The 13712-nt window shown below is 41.9% G+C and overlaps 1 protein-coding gene across 2 annotated transcripts in view; it reads right to left on the minus strand.

Moving 5' to 3' along the window:
* Nucleotides 1-1670: 1670 nt before the first annotated feature.
* The window catches only part of LOC128753934 (testis-expressed protein 2-like), a 29671-nt gene continuing 17629 nt past the window's right edge, over nt 1671-13712 (minus strand). The window contains exons 5-13 of one of the 2 annotated variants that reach the window (XM_053856170.1): nt 13037-13343; nt 12732-12949; nt 11968-12129; nt 11721-11820; nt 7115-7241; nt 5344-5451; nt 4495-4704; nt 3347-3467; nt 1671-3073 (exon numbers count right to left, since the gene is read on the minus strand). In XM_053856170.1, coding sequence (XP_053712145.1) covers nt 2945-3073; nt 3347-3467; nt 4495-4704; nt 5344-5451; nt 7115-7241; nt 11721-11820; nt 11968-12129; nt 12732-12949; nt 13037-13343 — 1482 coding nt within the window. In that variant the 3' untranslated portion in view covers nt 1671-2944. Of the gene's footprint in view, nt 3074-3346; nt 3468-4494; nt 4705-5343; nt 5458-7114; nt 7242-11720; nt 11821-11967; nt 12130-12731; nt 12950-13036; nt 13344-13712 lie in introns of both variants that reach the window. The other variant, XM_053856169.1, reaches the window with a different exon arrangement.

Raw genomic sequence — 13712 nt, forward strand, 5'->3', positions numbered from 1 at the left:
CATGCATCGATCACATTTTATGGAGCAAACTGTCAAACGGCACACTGGCCAGGGGGCCCAGTGGCAACTGTCAAAAGAGCAGACAAACTACAGAGGGAGAAGCAATAGATATTGGACTGAGGGTGTGTTAGGGAAAGTGCTATAAAATTATAATTTTCATTCCGGTGGATATCTATAGAAAACCTAAATACACACTTTGCCACTACAGTAATTCAATTGTATGTTGTATTGTATAAAATCCAAATGCCCCCTACTTGAGAACAAGACCCCAAGATATGTAAACATCTCCTCTTGAGGCAGGAAGCCCTACTTCACCTGGAGAGAGCAATCCATCCTTTTCTGGTTGAGAAACATAACCGTAAGAGTTATACAAATGTCATGCAACTTGTCATGTAAGGCATTTACATTGCAGTGGAGGAGAATGAAATCAAAAGTGAATAATAACACCTGTTCTCACACTTACTGCCCTTAATGTTGCATTGAAATAAAAAATGAATGGATGAATGTTTATTTCAATCTCCTATAATGCAACGCAAATGCCTAACATGACAAGTTTTTGAAGTCTGTCCAAGTGTTATATCGCATGGCTTCTTAATCTTTACTTTGCATGTGATACAACCACTAATTATATTTACGTTATACAGAGCTCAAAATGAGCAGAGAACAGAACAGTTATAATTTCTGCCCCTTGTTGCCACTTTCCCGGATGGTGGTTGTCTAGAAACAAAACTTGGAGTTAAACAAAAGAAACAAACTAAATGTTATCTGGATTCCAACAAATAACAACAACAACAATAAGAGTCAATAATAATCAATAATAATAACAATAACAATGGGAGATAGTAACCATAGCCCATAAGGTGTAAGCAAGGTTAGTCAAAATACTATAATAAAAAAATAAAAATAAGATCAAATAAAATAAGTCCATCAACAAAAGTAAGGCCTCATCGTAGGGCATCGGATTTGAACTGTGTCCGGCAATCGCATCTATTACAAACTTTCTTTGGAGAATATTAGTGACTTTGCTTGAAACGCATGGCAAATCGAGATATTTGTGTGACACGTCTCTCATTCTCCATGTCCAAACACAACACGGGATATTACGGTTTTACATTTGAGGGGGATAAGTTAACTCACGGTGCCGAGAAACCACCTTCAAAACGTTAACGTCGCTCTAGTTTGCCAAGTTTGGTCGATTTTATGTTGCACCGCGCTAGCGCCACCGCGACCATAACCCCAGTGTGCAATAAAATAAACACGCAGTAATTTGGTTGAACTCCTTCTCACACTGCTCACCTCTCGTCTCGCCGTCACAGGACAACAGAAGCGTTGCCAGGCAACCGACAACATCCCAATGAATTGAACTGCGGTGGCGACAAGAGAAGCGGAGGTCGGAGCCCAACTCGCTGCTCACAACTCGGAGACATGAACGCACTCATACGTCAGCTTTAAGACGAGTCTGATAGTCCGAACGAATAAAACAGTGAGGCTAATAAATGGTGCTATTTACAAAAGGGGGGAACGAAGCAAAAATGAATACATAATAGCTGAAGTGCGCAGCGTTGCCTCCCTCTAGTGGCACTTTTGAGTGACTAACATTTGACAGGCGAAATCATCAATGTGCGACAATTCCAAAGCAAACGGTTGCTGTCAGAAACATGAGTCACAAAAGAGAAATATTTATTTGACACAAATACAAGAGGTACAATGACAGACCGACATTAGTGATATAAATTTGCTTCAATTGTTATTCATCAATGAATAGACAAAAATCAAACAAAAATCTTCATTCACCTTTAGAATTCTTCATTTTAACTTAACAACGACCATATAAACAAAAGAGTAAACCAAATCCCGCCCGTTGCAGAAATTAACTCAGTTGGACTGATCATCACATGGAAGCAAAATCCAGTTTGTGTTCCAGATTTATAGTGTTCTTGCAGAACAAAATTGGAAAAATGTAAACCAGACGACAGCGGCTATTTGGTGTAAATCATGGACAAATCGGAGTTCATGTGTGTGAACCATGACCTGCTTTGCTACTTCTTACGCTTTGTGTACCATTGTCTGAAACCTGGATCACCTTCTCACAGCTCCGTAACATTGATGCGCTAAATTCACACGATAGATTATTCTGATTCACATAGGAACAAAAATGATGACCAATAAGGAAAAAAAAATAGTGTTAAAAACACACAGAAAGAATGACATGTGCAAACATTCATAAACCCAGATCCAAAAATGATTGGGTTCAACCTGAATTACATCACTTGGCTGACAAACACTCACACATACATACCATAACCATTGAACAGAGACCTTTCGACTCTCTCAGGCACACGCTTCTACATCTATACAAGAGGAATCACGTCAGTGCACGTGCTGTGCTCCTGCTGTGCTCGTGTGTCCGCCAAGTTAATGATACCTGTGCAATCACTTTCACACGGACACGGATTAAGGGCATCATTGGCATTAAATAAGTTTGGTCAAAGCACAAGTCTCATACAGACCTGATAGAACAACAAAAAAGTTCTTTACCATACTCTGTCAATTACAACATTCGATTCGTCATCACTAACGCGCACAATATCAGACTATCTCCTTCAACCGTAAACATGGTCGTCTTCAGGCTGTATGGTGTCTGGTGGCATTTCATCGTCCTCCTTTCATCCCTCTGCGAACTTCAACATCTGGACTCGTGAACACTGTTCACGTTTGCCAGCAAACAAGGTCACATTGTTAAAGACTGTCCTTCATAAATACTTGTGAGCGGAGCAGCAAGTAAACATAGGTCTAGGCGTTTCCAACATACAATCTTGTTCCCAGTGAAGGCTAAATAGAGATGTTTGTGATACGTCTTCTCACAGTTGGAATGTCTTTATCAACTTTGGCTCCAGTCCGACTCTGAGACTCAGTAAGCTTAAGGAAATACTGTAAACATTCTTCACTGCTGGCTGGTGGTGTTCCCCTCCCGCTCCGCTGCAACTGAAGCTCCACCGTAGCTCCGTTGGTCCATGGCAGAGTGCATGATGGTCAACCAAACATCGTCCATGTTCGGCATCACGAAGATTTTCTGAGCGATGAGACAATGACAGAATGCACACACTCAAACATCGGAAGTTTGACTAGGCATTGTGACTCACAGTCACAGGAGAACTTTTCCACATGCTGACACATTATAGAAGCTAGATTAAATGGGAATAGTTCTTTTAAGTACACCTGAAACCCAGTAAGGACCAAAGCTGAACTGCACCAATCATATTTACGAGGCCTCCAAAAATATTTTAAAAAAAATCAGATCTTTTCAAATGATTCTGTTGGACTCAGTATGAGACTCATGAAGTACCTGGAATTCCTGATCCAGTTTTTTCTCAATCCAGTCAGTGACATGAGCCAGAGTCACTTCCCGTTCACCCAGTTTAGGTCGAGCCTTCAGTTCCAAGTGAGGTGGCTTCCTAAATCCATACCTGTTTGAGGACATGTGCAGTGAACACTTGATTATATTACAGAGTGGTCAAAGGAGAACATGAAGGTCAGACAATTCTGTACTCAGAGATGGTGTTCCTCCGCCAAGTAGCTCATGCCCACCCATGACATCATTTTGTTATTGGACTGCATCATTCTTAGCTTAGCTGGTTGGCCTCATCGTGAGTTACAGACCATGGGGGGGACACCACTTGGATCCAGGTGGTGTCTGAACATCCAACTTCCAGAGGTACCAGGCCTCCGAAATCCTCCGACAAATAGTGCAATAACACACTTTGGTGAGTTATTGCACTATTTGACAGTTAGTAATCAATTCGCAACTTGTTTATATGAACATTTCTATTGTAACAAACACTGCTACATATGCGACCCACTGAAAGACACTATCAGGTTTGGAGTCAGATTAAGTCTGAGCAACACACTCCTAAGTGCTACTCAAACACCAGCCCTTTTTCCCTGAATTAGAAAAGTTCCCCATCCCATGCCTTTTCTGTCTTCACTCTTCAATTCTGGTTAAAACACTTACTCTCACATCAATTCTGCCAAAATGTATTTTGGGATCTGACAGTTCATTTATGTGAGTTCGACCCACTCCTCAGTTCCAGCGGCTCCTCTGATCTGCAGCATCAGGAGTACTGATGTGTTTCATCAGGATCTTTTCGTTCACCGTATTGTTTAGTTGTCAAAAAGCACATTAAGTGGCCTTAGTATTTAGTTTCATATTTAGAATTAGCTCACTGAAAAATGCATTTAATTGTGAAAGAAAAAGAACCTTCACAAGCTTTCAACAACAAGGCTTTTTGTGAGAGGAGCTCTAAATTTTCCAGCTTCAGCACCAGTCTCCCTGAAAGCCGTCACTTTCACCAGCAGGGGGAGGAGTGGCAGCAGTCTGACTACAATAACAACAGGGACATCTGCAGCTCCTTCAGACAAGCATGCAAACATTTGGTCTCCATACACCCAGAGACAAAACCTCAACACTGCAGACTAGAAAACGTCCTGACTCACCATATCCTGTCGGTGGGTGGAGGAGGGATATTGACTGCTAATGTCCCTCTTAATTCCTGCACCTCCACTGTGAGCAGCAGCGGCGTGTTGGACACTTCCTCCATCTTCTTCTTGATGAACTCGGTCTCTGTTGCCTTCTGGAAGTATTTGGACTTGGCGATCTTGTCCACGAAGCGCATGATCTTGCTAGGTTTGTGGCCTCCAACCAAACTGTAAGCAGATAAAGTGCTTGTCAAGGCGGCCAATGGTGTGCTCTGCTGGGTACGGTAGATATGTTGGACAAAAATGATCACAGGCCCTATGACGTGATGTAGTACACAGATAGTGATGAGCAATGGATTCGGTATGAGAAAAATCTTGACCCGACATTTGAGACTCATCTCATTTGTATATTATGACATCATCAGGTCCATAGGGAATCAGATGACTTTCACAGATGTTTAGCTGATGCACAGGTGACACTATTCCTCCCACCACAGGTCACGCTTGTTTGTGGTGGGACCGTGAACTACACTGCTATTAGCATTGTATTTCCTCCTGCAGTGTCTGCTGCTGTAACACCATTTTTTCAAATCCCTGCTACCTTCGTCACAAAGAAGCGTTTCACCATGCTTCCACCATGTACCTCTACACACCAAAAGCTCCAGCATGTGCGAGTGGAGTGAGGAGTGAGTGAGTGAGTTCCTTTGTCCATTTATTCACTTTAGCTGAACAAGTTATACGCTGTGACGGCCCAGATCAGGCAGCGACAGATTCGACTGTGTCAACGGGAACATCCTTATGCCTGTCCTAATTTTGGAACAACAGCGCTTAAAGAGTCAAAGTAAATGTATTTAATGTAGGCCTCACCCCTCAGCTCCTGTAGGATCATTTGACAGCTCTGATGAGTCATCTTCATCGGATGATCCTGCGCTAGACGACTCCTCATCACTGTCGGCCAGGCAGTAGGTCCGGGGTCTGGATCTGAAGAAGACACACAAGAAAACAGCTCGGAACAGTCCTCGCACATGTTGCCATGACTGAAAACTAGGGATGCACTGAACATATTCAGCCACAGAATAGTGGAAAGAAGGGCAACAACGACTCACTGCCTGTTCGACAGGTGACCAGGAGCGGTTCAACACAAGTGACTTTTCGACCTATGTATCATCTTTATTCGATCATTTATTTTTTGACCATGGTCTCAAAGCACCAGCTTCGGCACATTCTGACCGTCGTTATGGTGACGCTTCAGTACAAAGCGTGAAGTGTCTATAGTGTTGAAGTTTTCGGTTCTTTTGAAGTGTTGGAGAGCAAGAATAGAATAGAATTAGTAATGAGTTAGTTAGTTCAACCAATCTATCAGTCTTTTATAGAATGGAAATTATTTTTATTTATTTATAATATTTATTTGAAAAGCAGTTTAAAACAACAAAATTGAAAAATATTCATAATTTAAATATCACATTTATTTGACAAACATTTATGTAAATACAGAGAGTTCTCAAGTATTCATGCAACATAAAAAAAAATATATATATATATATTAACCAGAGTGGATATTCGGTATTCTGCATTATTCGGCTTTGGCTTCAGATTTTCAATTCTGTGCATCTCTAATGAAAACCTACATCGATAATAGTGTTGGTTAGAATGGTGAAGAACAAACAGCTGAAGGATCACGCTTGCTCCCCCATTCTGATTGTCTATTCACTTGTAATATGAGATGGAAATGGATGTCTGATTGTCTGTTTACAAGAAAGCGGAACACATTCCCTCATTTACTGGAACCCTGCAGCGATCTCTGAAGACTGCCAAACTCCTCTCACTGGTCCACCATGCTCATAAAGGTGTTCATTTTCAGTGCTGAGAATTGTCTCTCCACACTCAAGCTTTGTTTACTTCTTCACAGTTGAAGGAAGTCAGAGTGAAATACCGGGATGTTAACACTTAAGGACATGGTCAAGTAACTGACCCTAGGTTCACTCAGAGGTGGGGGCAGGACATTTGACTGAAGTCTGTCACAATTTCTTTCAGACTTCATAACTATGTTTTTTGTAGGTAGCGCAGGTTATAACTATGTATTGTATGTATGAGTTTTCATACATCATTTCTCAACACTTTGTAACACTGTTAAATTTTCTTCATATGTAAAAAAATAAATTATATTAGCTCCTCTGTAAATATTGACTCACTGACTTCTTTATATTAACAATTTTACCTGCATTTCTACTGCAGTTTGAACCCCTCCATTCCAACTATATTCTGCTGACTATGAAACTGCGCAGCAGTTACTGGTTGCAAAGCAACCTTCTAAACCAGAGTAAAGGCATATTTCAATCCTAGTCCAGGGTGTTCCTCTTGGACTGAAGAATCATACCAATGCTATCGAGTGACATGAACTTGTCAAGAGATGAAACATGAGACACTGACAAAGATGAAGATCTAATGAAGGGCTCACCGGAAGAAGAGCGTCCAATTATCAGTCACATGAAAGGAGAACGCGGAACACAGAGAGACAAGGAAGAAGCAGGTTTAAAAACAGAACAGAAGAATGTGACTCGTCAGACTGGCAGGATATTTTTGTGTACAGTGCAAAAGAAACAAACAGGCACTCTTTCATAAAGGCCTTCAGTCTCACCCCTCTTTGCCAAACTCTCCCATTCGAAAGTTTTCTCCTTCCTTGCCAAGACGAATCAGGTTCATCTTGGTCTCCAGAGTCATTAGGAAGGAACCACTGTAGGACACGTCCAAGTCAAACCACAAACCTGCACGGTACAGGAAAGAACCACGATCAGATAATAACGTCTCGCTTTTTTGTGACACCACCTCTTCACTTTGCTTTTGATCAACACTTGCCTAATACACTACTTGATACAGCATTCAAGATGCTTTATTCCCTTTTTATTGAAACATAAAGCTGCAGGCGTTGCGGTTTTTATAACCTATAAAAATTACGACCTAATAAGAAGTGACGAGAAATAATACATTTCAAATAAGTTTTTTAACCCCCAACAGTTGAAAGTTGTGGAACTGGTCTGAGTTTGAGAGAACAAAAAGAAACCTGCTGACACGGCCAAACGTCATTTACATTGGTGCACACAGTAGATTTGTTTACACACAAGCAGAGTAGGTCACATTCTGATGTGGAGAACAGAAAGATTGTCTTTCATCCCTGTGTCAGATGATTACATTTGATTTGGCTGACCTCATGATCAGGGTAATTCAGTCGTGGAAGACTGAAGAGTTTTACCTCGATCGCCTCGTTCAGTAAGTTTACGAAAGTAGAGCTACTCCACGTTCTGTTCCACCATCGGTAAATTTGATTGGAATAGATTAGATGTCCTTTATTTGTCCCACAGGTGGGAAAATCTTCATTGATTTCTCACAACACTGTGACAAACTCATATAACACAACGGCACACAGGAGTCATGTTTAGCGTGGTTCAGTGGTTGAGCATCGGTGCACAACTGTAGCGTCCCCCAGTTTGTAAGTTGATATGACTTGGTCACAGATGCTGCCTTTTACAATATTTTACATTTCAACCAGTTTGGTCTCACAGTGTCTGTGAACTCCTTTGCACATGGACTGTCTTTATAAGGACTATTGAACTGTGTGATTTGATCCAGAGAAATGCCATTGCCTCCTCAGTTGGAGACACAATCCATTACTGCTCTCATTGCTGGGCTAGATGAGCAGTGCAGCATTGAAAACCAGAGCATTCAGCAGTTAAGGGAAAAAAGACACAGGTGTGGAACACAAACACTTCAGGGAGGGAATAATTCCGATCTGTATTTAGGATGACGAGAAATAATTGTGTTAACCTGTTAACTATATAGCATGCTGCAGTTCTGGTCACTACAAAGTCATTGGCTAACTATTTTGGTAGAGACAACGCAATGAAGAGACCAGTAGGTGGTCTAAGTTAAGAAGGTCACCAGGACGTAGAAGTAACTGTCCTACTGCTCTCAGGAACAAGGCCTATCAAACACAACAGAACAACTCAATGGAAGCGATGGAAATAATCAAGTGTATGAATGTAAATGTTTAGACAGGCAACATGTCACAAATTAACATAGCACCAGTGTTTTCTGAAAATAATAATGTTTGTTTACAGGCTCAGACAGTTGACAATTTCTGAATGAGACTTATGGCAAGTACTGTTTGATGGGTTGACATACCAGTGTTAAAAAGTTAGACAGCTTTATACTGTACATTAAAATAGAAATATAGCAACTCGATACTATTTCCCAGTTAATACAGTCAACGTGTTCTACTTAAGATCCTCAACAACTCCGAGGACTGGAACAAAAGCATGAATTAATTCTTGTTCAATCTCAGCTGATGCTGAGAAAGACTGTTTTGTCTAAGTGGATGAAGTTGCAATCTGCTACCGAGAACAAAGAGTTCATTCAGTGTTCACACGAATGGAATGATGTGACAGCTTTGTTCACTTCCTTCACCATTTAGTTCCATTAATGCTTCACAAAACTGCAGACAGGAGCACCACTCAAGCGAGCAAATTCACATTTTGCTTCATTATAATCCAACATAAACAATGACTTTATCACCTGCTTGACTTGAGAAAATAAGTACCAAAATCCTACCTAAAAATGGGATCTGGTCATTTTTCATAATCCTCTACTAAGATTTTTCCCTGAACGACATGGTGTGGAATGAATTGATATAATATGAGAAATGAATATGTGGTATTGAGAGAAGGTGCCCTGCTGTGGAGGGGCTTTTCAAAACATGGAGTATTCAAAGTAATAGAAAAGAAGCGTTTGTTTTCCTGCTCACTCTTGGGGAATCCAGCTATGTTGCACATTTGTTCTGAGGCATGTCAGTGTTTCCATGATAAGTGCAGATGAGAATCATCAGCACTGCAGTTGTCTGGATGAGTGAATGCCACTGACACACAACTGTGCTGTCATTGGTCATACCAGGAATGTCAGGCAAGAAACGGAACACGGCCAGTCGTGACAGTGTCACCTTTGTCATAGGGTCTACACTTCACTGCCTAATTTGATTTTATAATTCCATTAAGGAACAATAACAGGACTCAGAACAGTGGCATCACGACACAAATTATTCACTTCCGAAATAACACTGATATTGCAGCCTGGAGTATCGTCTGAAGCAGGGCAGGCCTGGCAAACAGGTGTAGCAGGCAATGAATGACCGGCGGGCCCTTGTATGTTCGGGGCTGACGTGAATTACAGATCAACTCTATAGCAGTCCATGAAAGTGACGTTTTGATAGACAGCATTGGACTTCAATTAAGTGTGTTGCGGCTGTGCTCAACAGACAGCCCCCTCATGACAAATAAAGTCATTAAAATAACTGAGTGGGCTTTTTCTGCTCAGCCATGGACTCTTGTCAACCACTGGGCAAACAAAGCGGTCTATTGGATAATTGGCAAACTATCAGCACACTGGTCCAAATCGAAAGTGGATCTGAACACTTCACTACCCTGAACTCAGACCGTGAAATTTCCCAATTATTTTGCTAAAATGGTGAAGGCAGAAAGGAAAGGAGGAACTGAGAAACTGTGGCAAAAAAGCAGAGGTCTGTTGGAAGATGGACAAAGACGCTCCAAAATGTGATTTATTTGCTGCTGCATTCTCAAGTGGCTCTGGAGCAGGTGGCGCCTGCTGAGGGATCCTCATTACAATCACTATACTGTATGTATAAGGTGTAGAAGGTGCATTTAAGGTGACCAAAATCATGGCGGACCACCCAAGGTCTAAAAGGGCTGGCCTTGTTTTTTGTCCCAGTCCAGCCCTGGTCTGATGCAACCCGATACGAGAGCAGAAATCAATACATTCTGCATTTGCTCCATCATATCTGGACACTACGCTGGAGACATTTTGGCGTATTGTGTGTGTGCTGTGAAGGGTAATTTACAGGTTGATTCAGCCATGTGGGAGTGTTTAAAGTGTTGCACTATTTTTCTTCAGATGGCTAGAACATCACTGATATCATATCTGGATATCATGCTGTGAACATTAACATGGATCCAGAAACTGATCATACTGTAATAACACATGTGTAGACCTGATTAGCACTACAGTCTCTGTCACCACTGAGAGCCAGCATCAAAACTAATCCTAATCTCAATTTTTAACATGTTAAAAATATTTTAAAATGCCCTCAGCACTGACAGCAGCAGTTACAGAGACACCTAGTCAGAGTTGGTTATATTAGACTGAGCCATGCGCTAGTCTAGATGAGTCTTCCGACGTATTTGCCGGGCTTGGATGGGATCAGCAAACCACAAATTATTTCAATTATCTTAAGTTTACACATTGTCATAGTCCACTCCAGCAGTGCTCCTATCAAATTCAGAGCCATATACAATCAGCAGAAGCCAAATGCAAACGGAACTGCAGCATCGCTTCCACGATCAGCAGAAGCTTGCGTCTATGCCTCTGTGGTCATGTGAAATTTCTCATAATGTTCATCTTTACCGACGCCTCTTTCTCCTTGACACCATGTTAGGTCTTTTAGTGACAAGGGCTTGGCATACCGGTGCCAGTACAGTCAGTACAGTGGCTGAGCTGGGCTGTCAGCTTGTACTCGGATAGCTGGGCATCAGGTGACACCAGTACAGCAGCTCAAGATGGCATTATTGTACCATTTGGCAAAACAAAGAAGGAAATCCACATTCAAGGATGGTTTCTTGTTGTTCCAGTTCAGTAAGAAAGGGGCGAAATAAGTGCCTTAAGCCCAGTGATCACAATATAAAAGCAGCCAGAAGAAACTTCACAAAAACATAAGCAATATTATAATGAATATGAGTGAATTGGAATGCCACAATCTTTAAATATCGTACCCTATGTTATACATTATACATTAATAAAATACAATGTGCAGTTTCACTGTTGATACATTGGCCATCGCAGTCCAATGACCAATGACGTAATTCATTGTCATTAATAGTGGTAGCCAAGAGCCAATCTGACACAGTGGAGGCGATCTGGTCCTCACATCACACCGGACCCAGGGATGGCCGCACAGAATAGCTGGAGCAAAGTCTGGAATGGACTCTTGGTATTGGAGATTTTTTATTATTGGACCGATATCTTATATCAATCGGCTCTGGGCAAGCCTCATTAAGAATATATGAATTATAAGAAGAATTTGTGAGTAAAAAAAAACAAAAAACTGCAGAGACTGACTGGATGACTGCGATGTGCCATACCTATACTTTTAATCCTATTGGTGATCATGCACTCACTCTCACCTCTGTAGTCGATGGATGGTTTAGACGCTCCAGTAATTCTGGGAGTGGCCACACCCATATCGAGTTCAGTTAGGGTCAGCTCATTCATGAAGTAAGGCAACTGGAAAAGACCAAGTGTTTGAGTCAAGGCCGTGTGAAGACTTGTTTGTGATAATGTCTTGGAAACACTGTAAACTGTCAGAAAGTGTTTATTACCGATTAAAAGCAGAGTAAAACATTCATTGGTAGCATGGACAAATTCACTAACCCGGATTTTACTGAGCTTCATTTGGATCTTTTTGGAGACAACTTCTGCCCAGTAAGGCTCGCTCAGGAAGTCCCAGGCGATTCGACCCAGAGCAGCATTTAACCAGGCAACAGACTCATCTTCCACTTCACTCTGCACTGGGGCAGATGCGACGGCCTGGAGCTGCCAAAAACAGGATTAAGGACCATTAACATCCACATATACCGTACACACACACACACACTGATGGAGTCGTTCGCTCATGGCAGCACCAATTCCTACTGTATGTGAACTAGGGCCTAATAACTTCAACGATCAACAAATAACAGACTAAAATGCTTGTAACGTAGAAACACAGCTGACTACATCAGAACCACTTGATGATTTCTGATGATCAAATGGTGACCCAGAACATGGACGTGGAGTCTTTATTTGCATATGAGCCTATAATAACCCATAACGTAAAATTGTTGTGAAGGTATTATTAATTACTTGTATTTCTACTTGGTATCTGCAAGTAGTCGTATTTGACATGGTGAAGGAGGACATGAGGTCTGTAGGTTTGAGAGAAGAGGAAGCAGAGAACAGGGTGAGATGGAGGAAGATGGTTCGCTGTGACAACCCCTAAAGGGAGAAGCCGAAAGGAAAAGAAGAAGATACTCATATTTGGTTGGCATAAAAGTGGCACTGGGGCATCCCTAGGTGCATCAGCCAGACTTAAAAGAACGAATTCTAAATAGAGGTATGTCACGGCTAATTCAGGAGCAGAAATGCTAATGAGGCACCTTCTTGTCAGCTCCAGGACTACTGTGAGGGCTGCTGAGAGTTGGGCTGGCAGCTGTGAGGGTGACTGTCTCCTGTTTTGGCAGTAAGGAAGCCATGTAGACACTATAGTCAAGAAGGCTGGTTTTGACACTGGCCCCGGAGTCCTTGGTCCTGGGCTGAGCAGCCAGTACATCATCCAGACTGCTGCGGCTGCTGCTGCGGCTATGAGAGGTGAGGGCTACGCACCATACCAGGAACAAAGATTAGATGGTCGATGATCATTTAAAATATTAGAAGTACAGATGTTAAAAAAAGAAAACATTACCACTTTTACTCTTTTTCAAAGCAGTCTTGAGCTTGGATGCCGTCAGCAGGCGCTGGAACCACTCTTCCTTCTCTCTTCCGGTCCTCCCGAACAGATATAAGGTCAGATCTCTGGTGGAAGCTGAATGTGAACGATCTGGACCGCCTCCTGCTCCATCTCTGTCCCGTACCGATGGCGCCTCAGAGGTTTCAAATTTGTCACCTTCAGTCTTTGACATGAAGTCATCCTGACGGCCCAGCTCAATGCGGATTGGGTACTTTTTGTTCCACACCCGCTTACGGGCCAAATTCTGAGGCACTAGTGACACCTGGAAGAAAAAAGTGGAATGTGCTTCACAGACATATATTTGATGAGAACTCCAATAAATTCATGTTCATATCCCCTGGTTAATCATAGTACAAGCTCTCACTGTATTTAGAGAGAAAGTACAATAGACAGACAGAATCAACATACTTGTTTCAGAAATAAGCCGTAGCCAATACAATAAATACAGCCGACGTGATCTTGTACAAGAAACACAGTTTTTCAGAAGTATCCGATTTTCGATAAGTCTCACTTTTTTTTCTAACTTTCACGGCTGCTGCAACTGATACTCAGGTGTGAATGAACAACTCAGCTTAAAACGTTAGCCTCTGCTCAACTATTTATGTTAGCATACCTTTTGATGTAGCCAGCT

This window comes from Synchiropus splendidus, chromosome 2 (genome assembly GCF_027744825.2).
Source record: "Synchiropus splendidus isolate RoL2022-P1 chromosome 2, RoL_Sspl_1.0, whole genome shotgun sequence".
Taxonomy (NCBI): Eukaryota; Metazoa; Chordata; class Actinopteri; order Syngnathiformes; family Callionymidae; genus Synchiropus; species Synchiropus splendidus.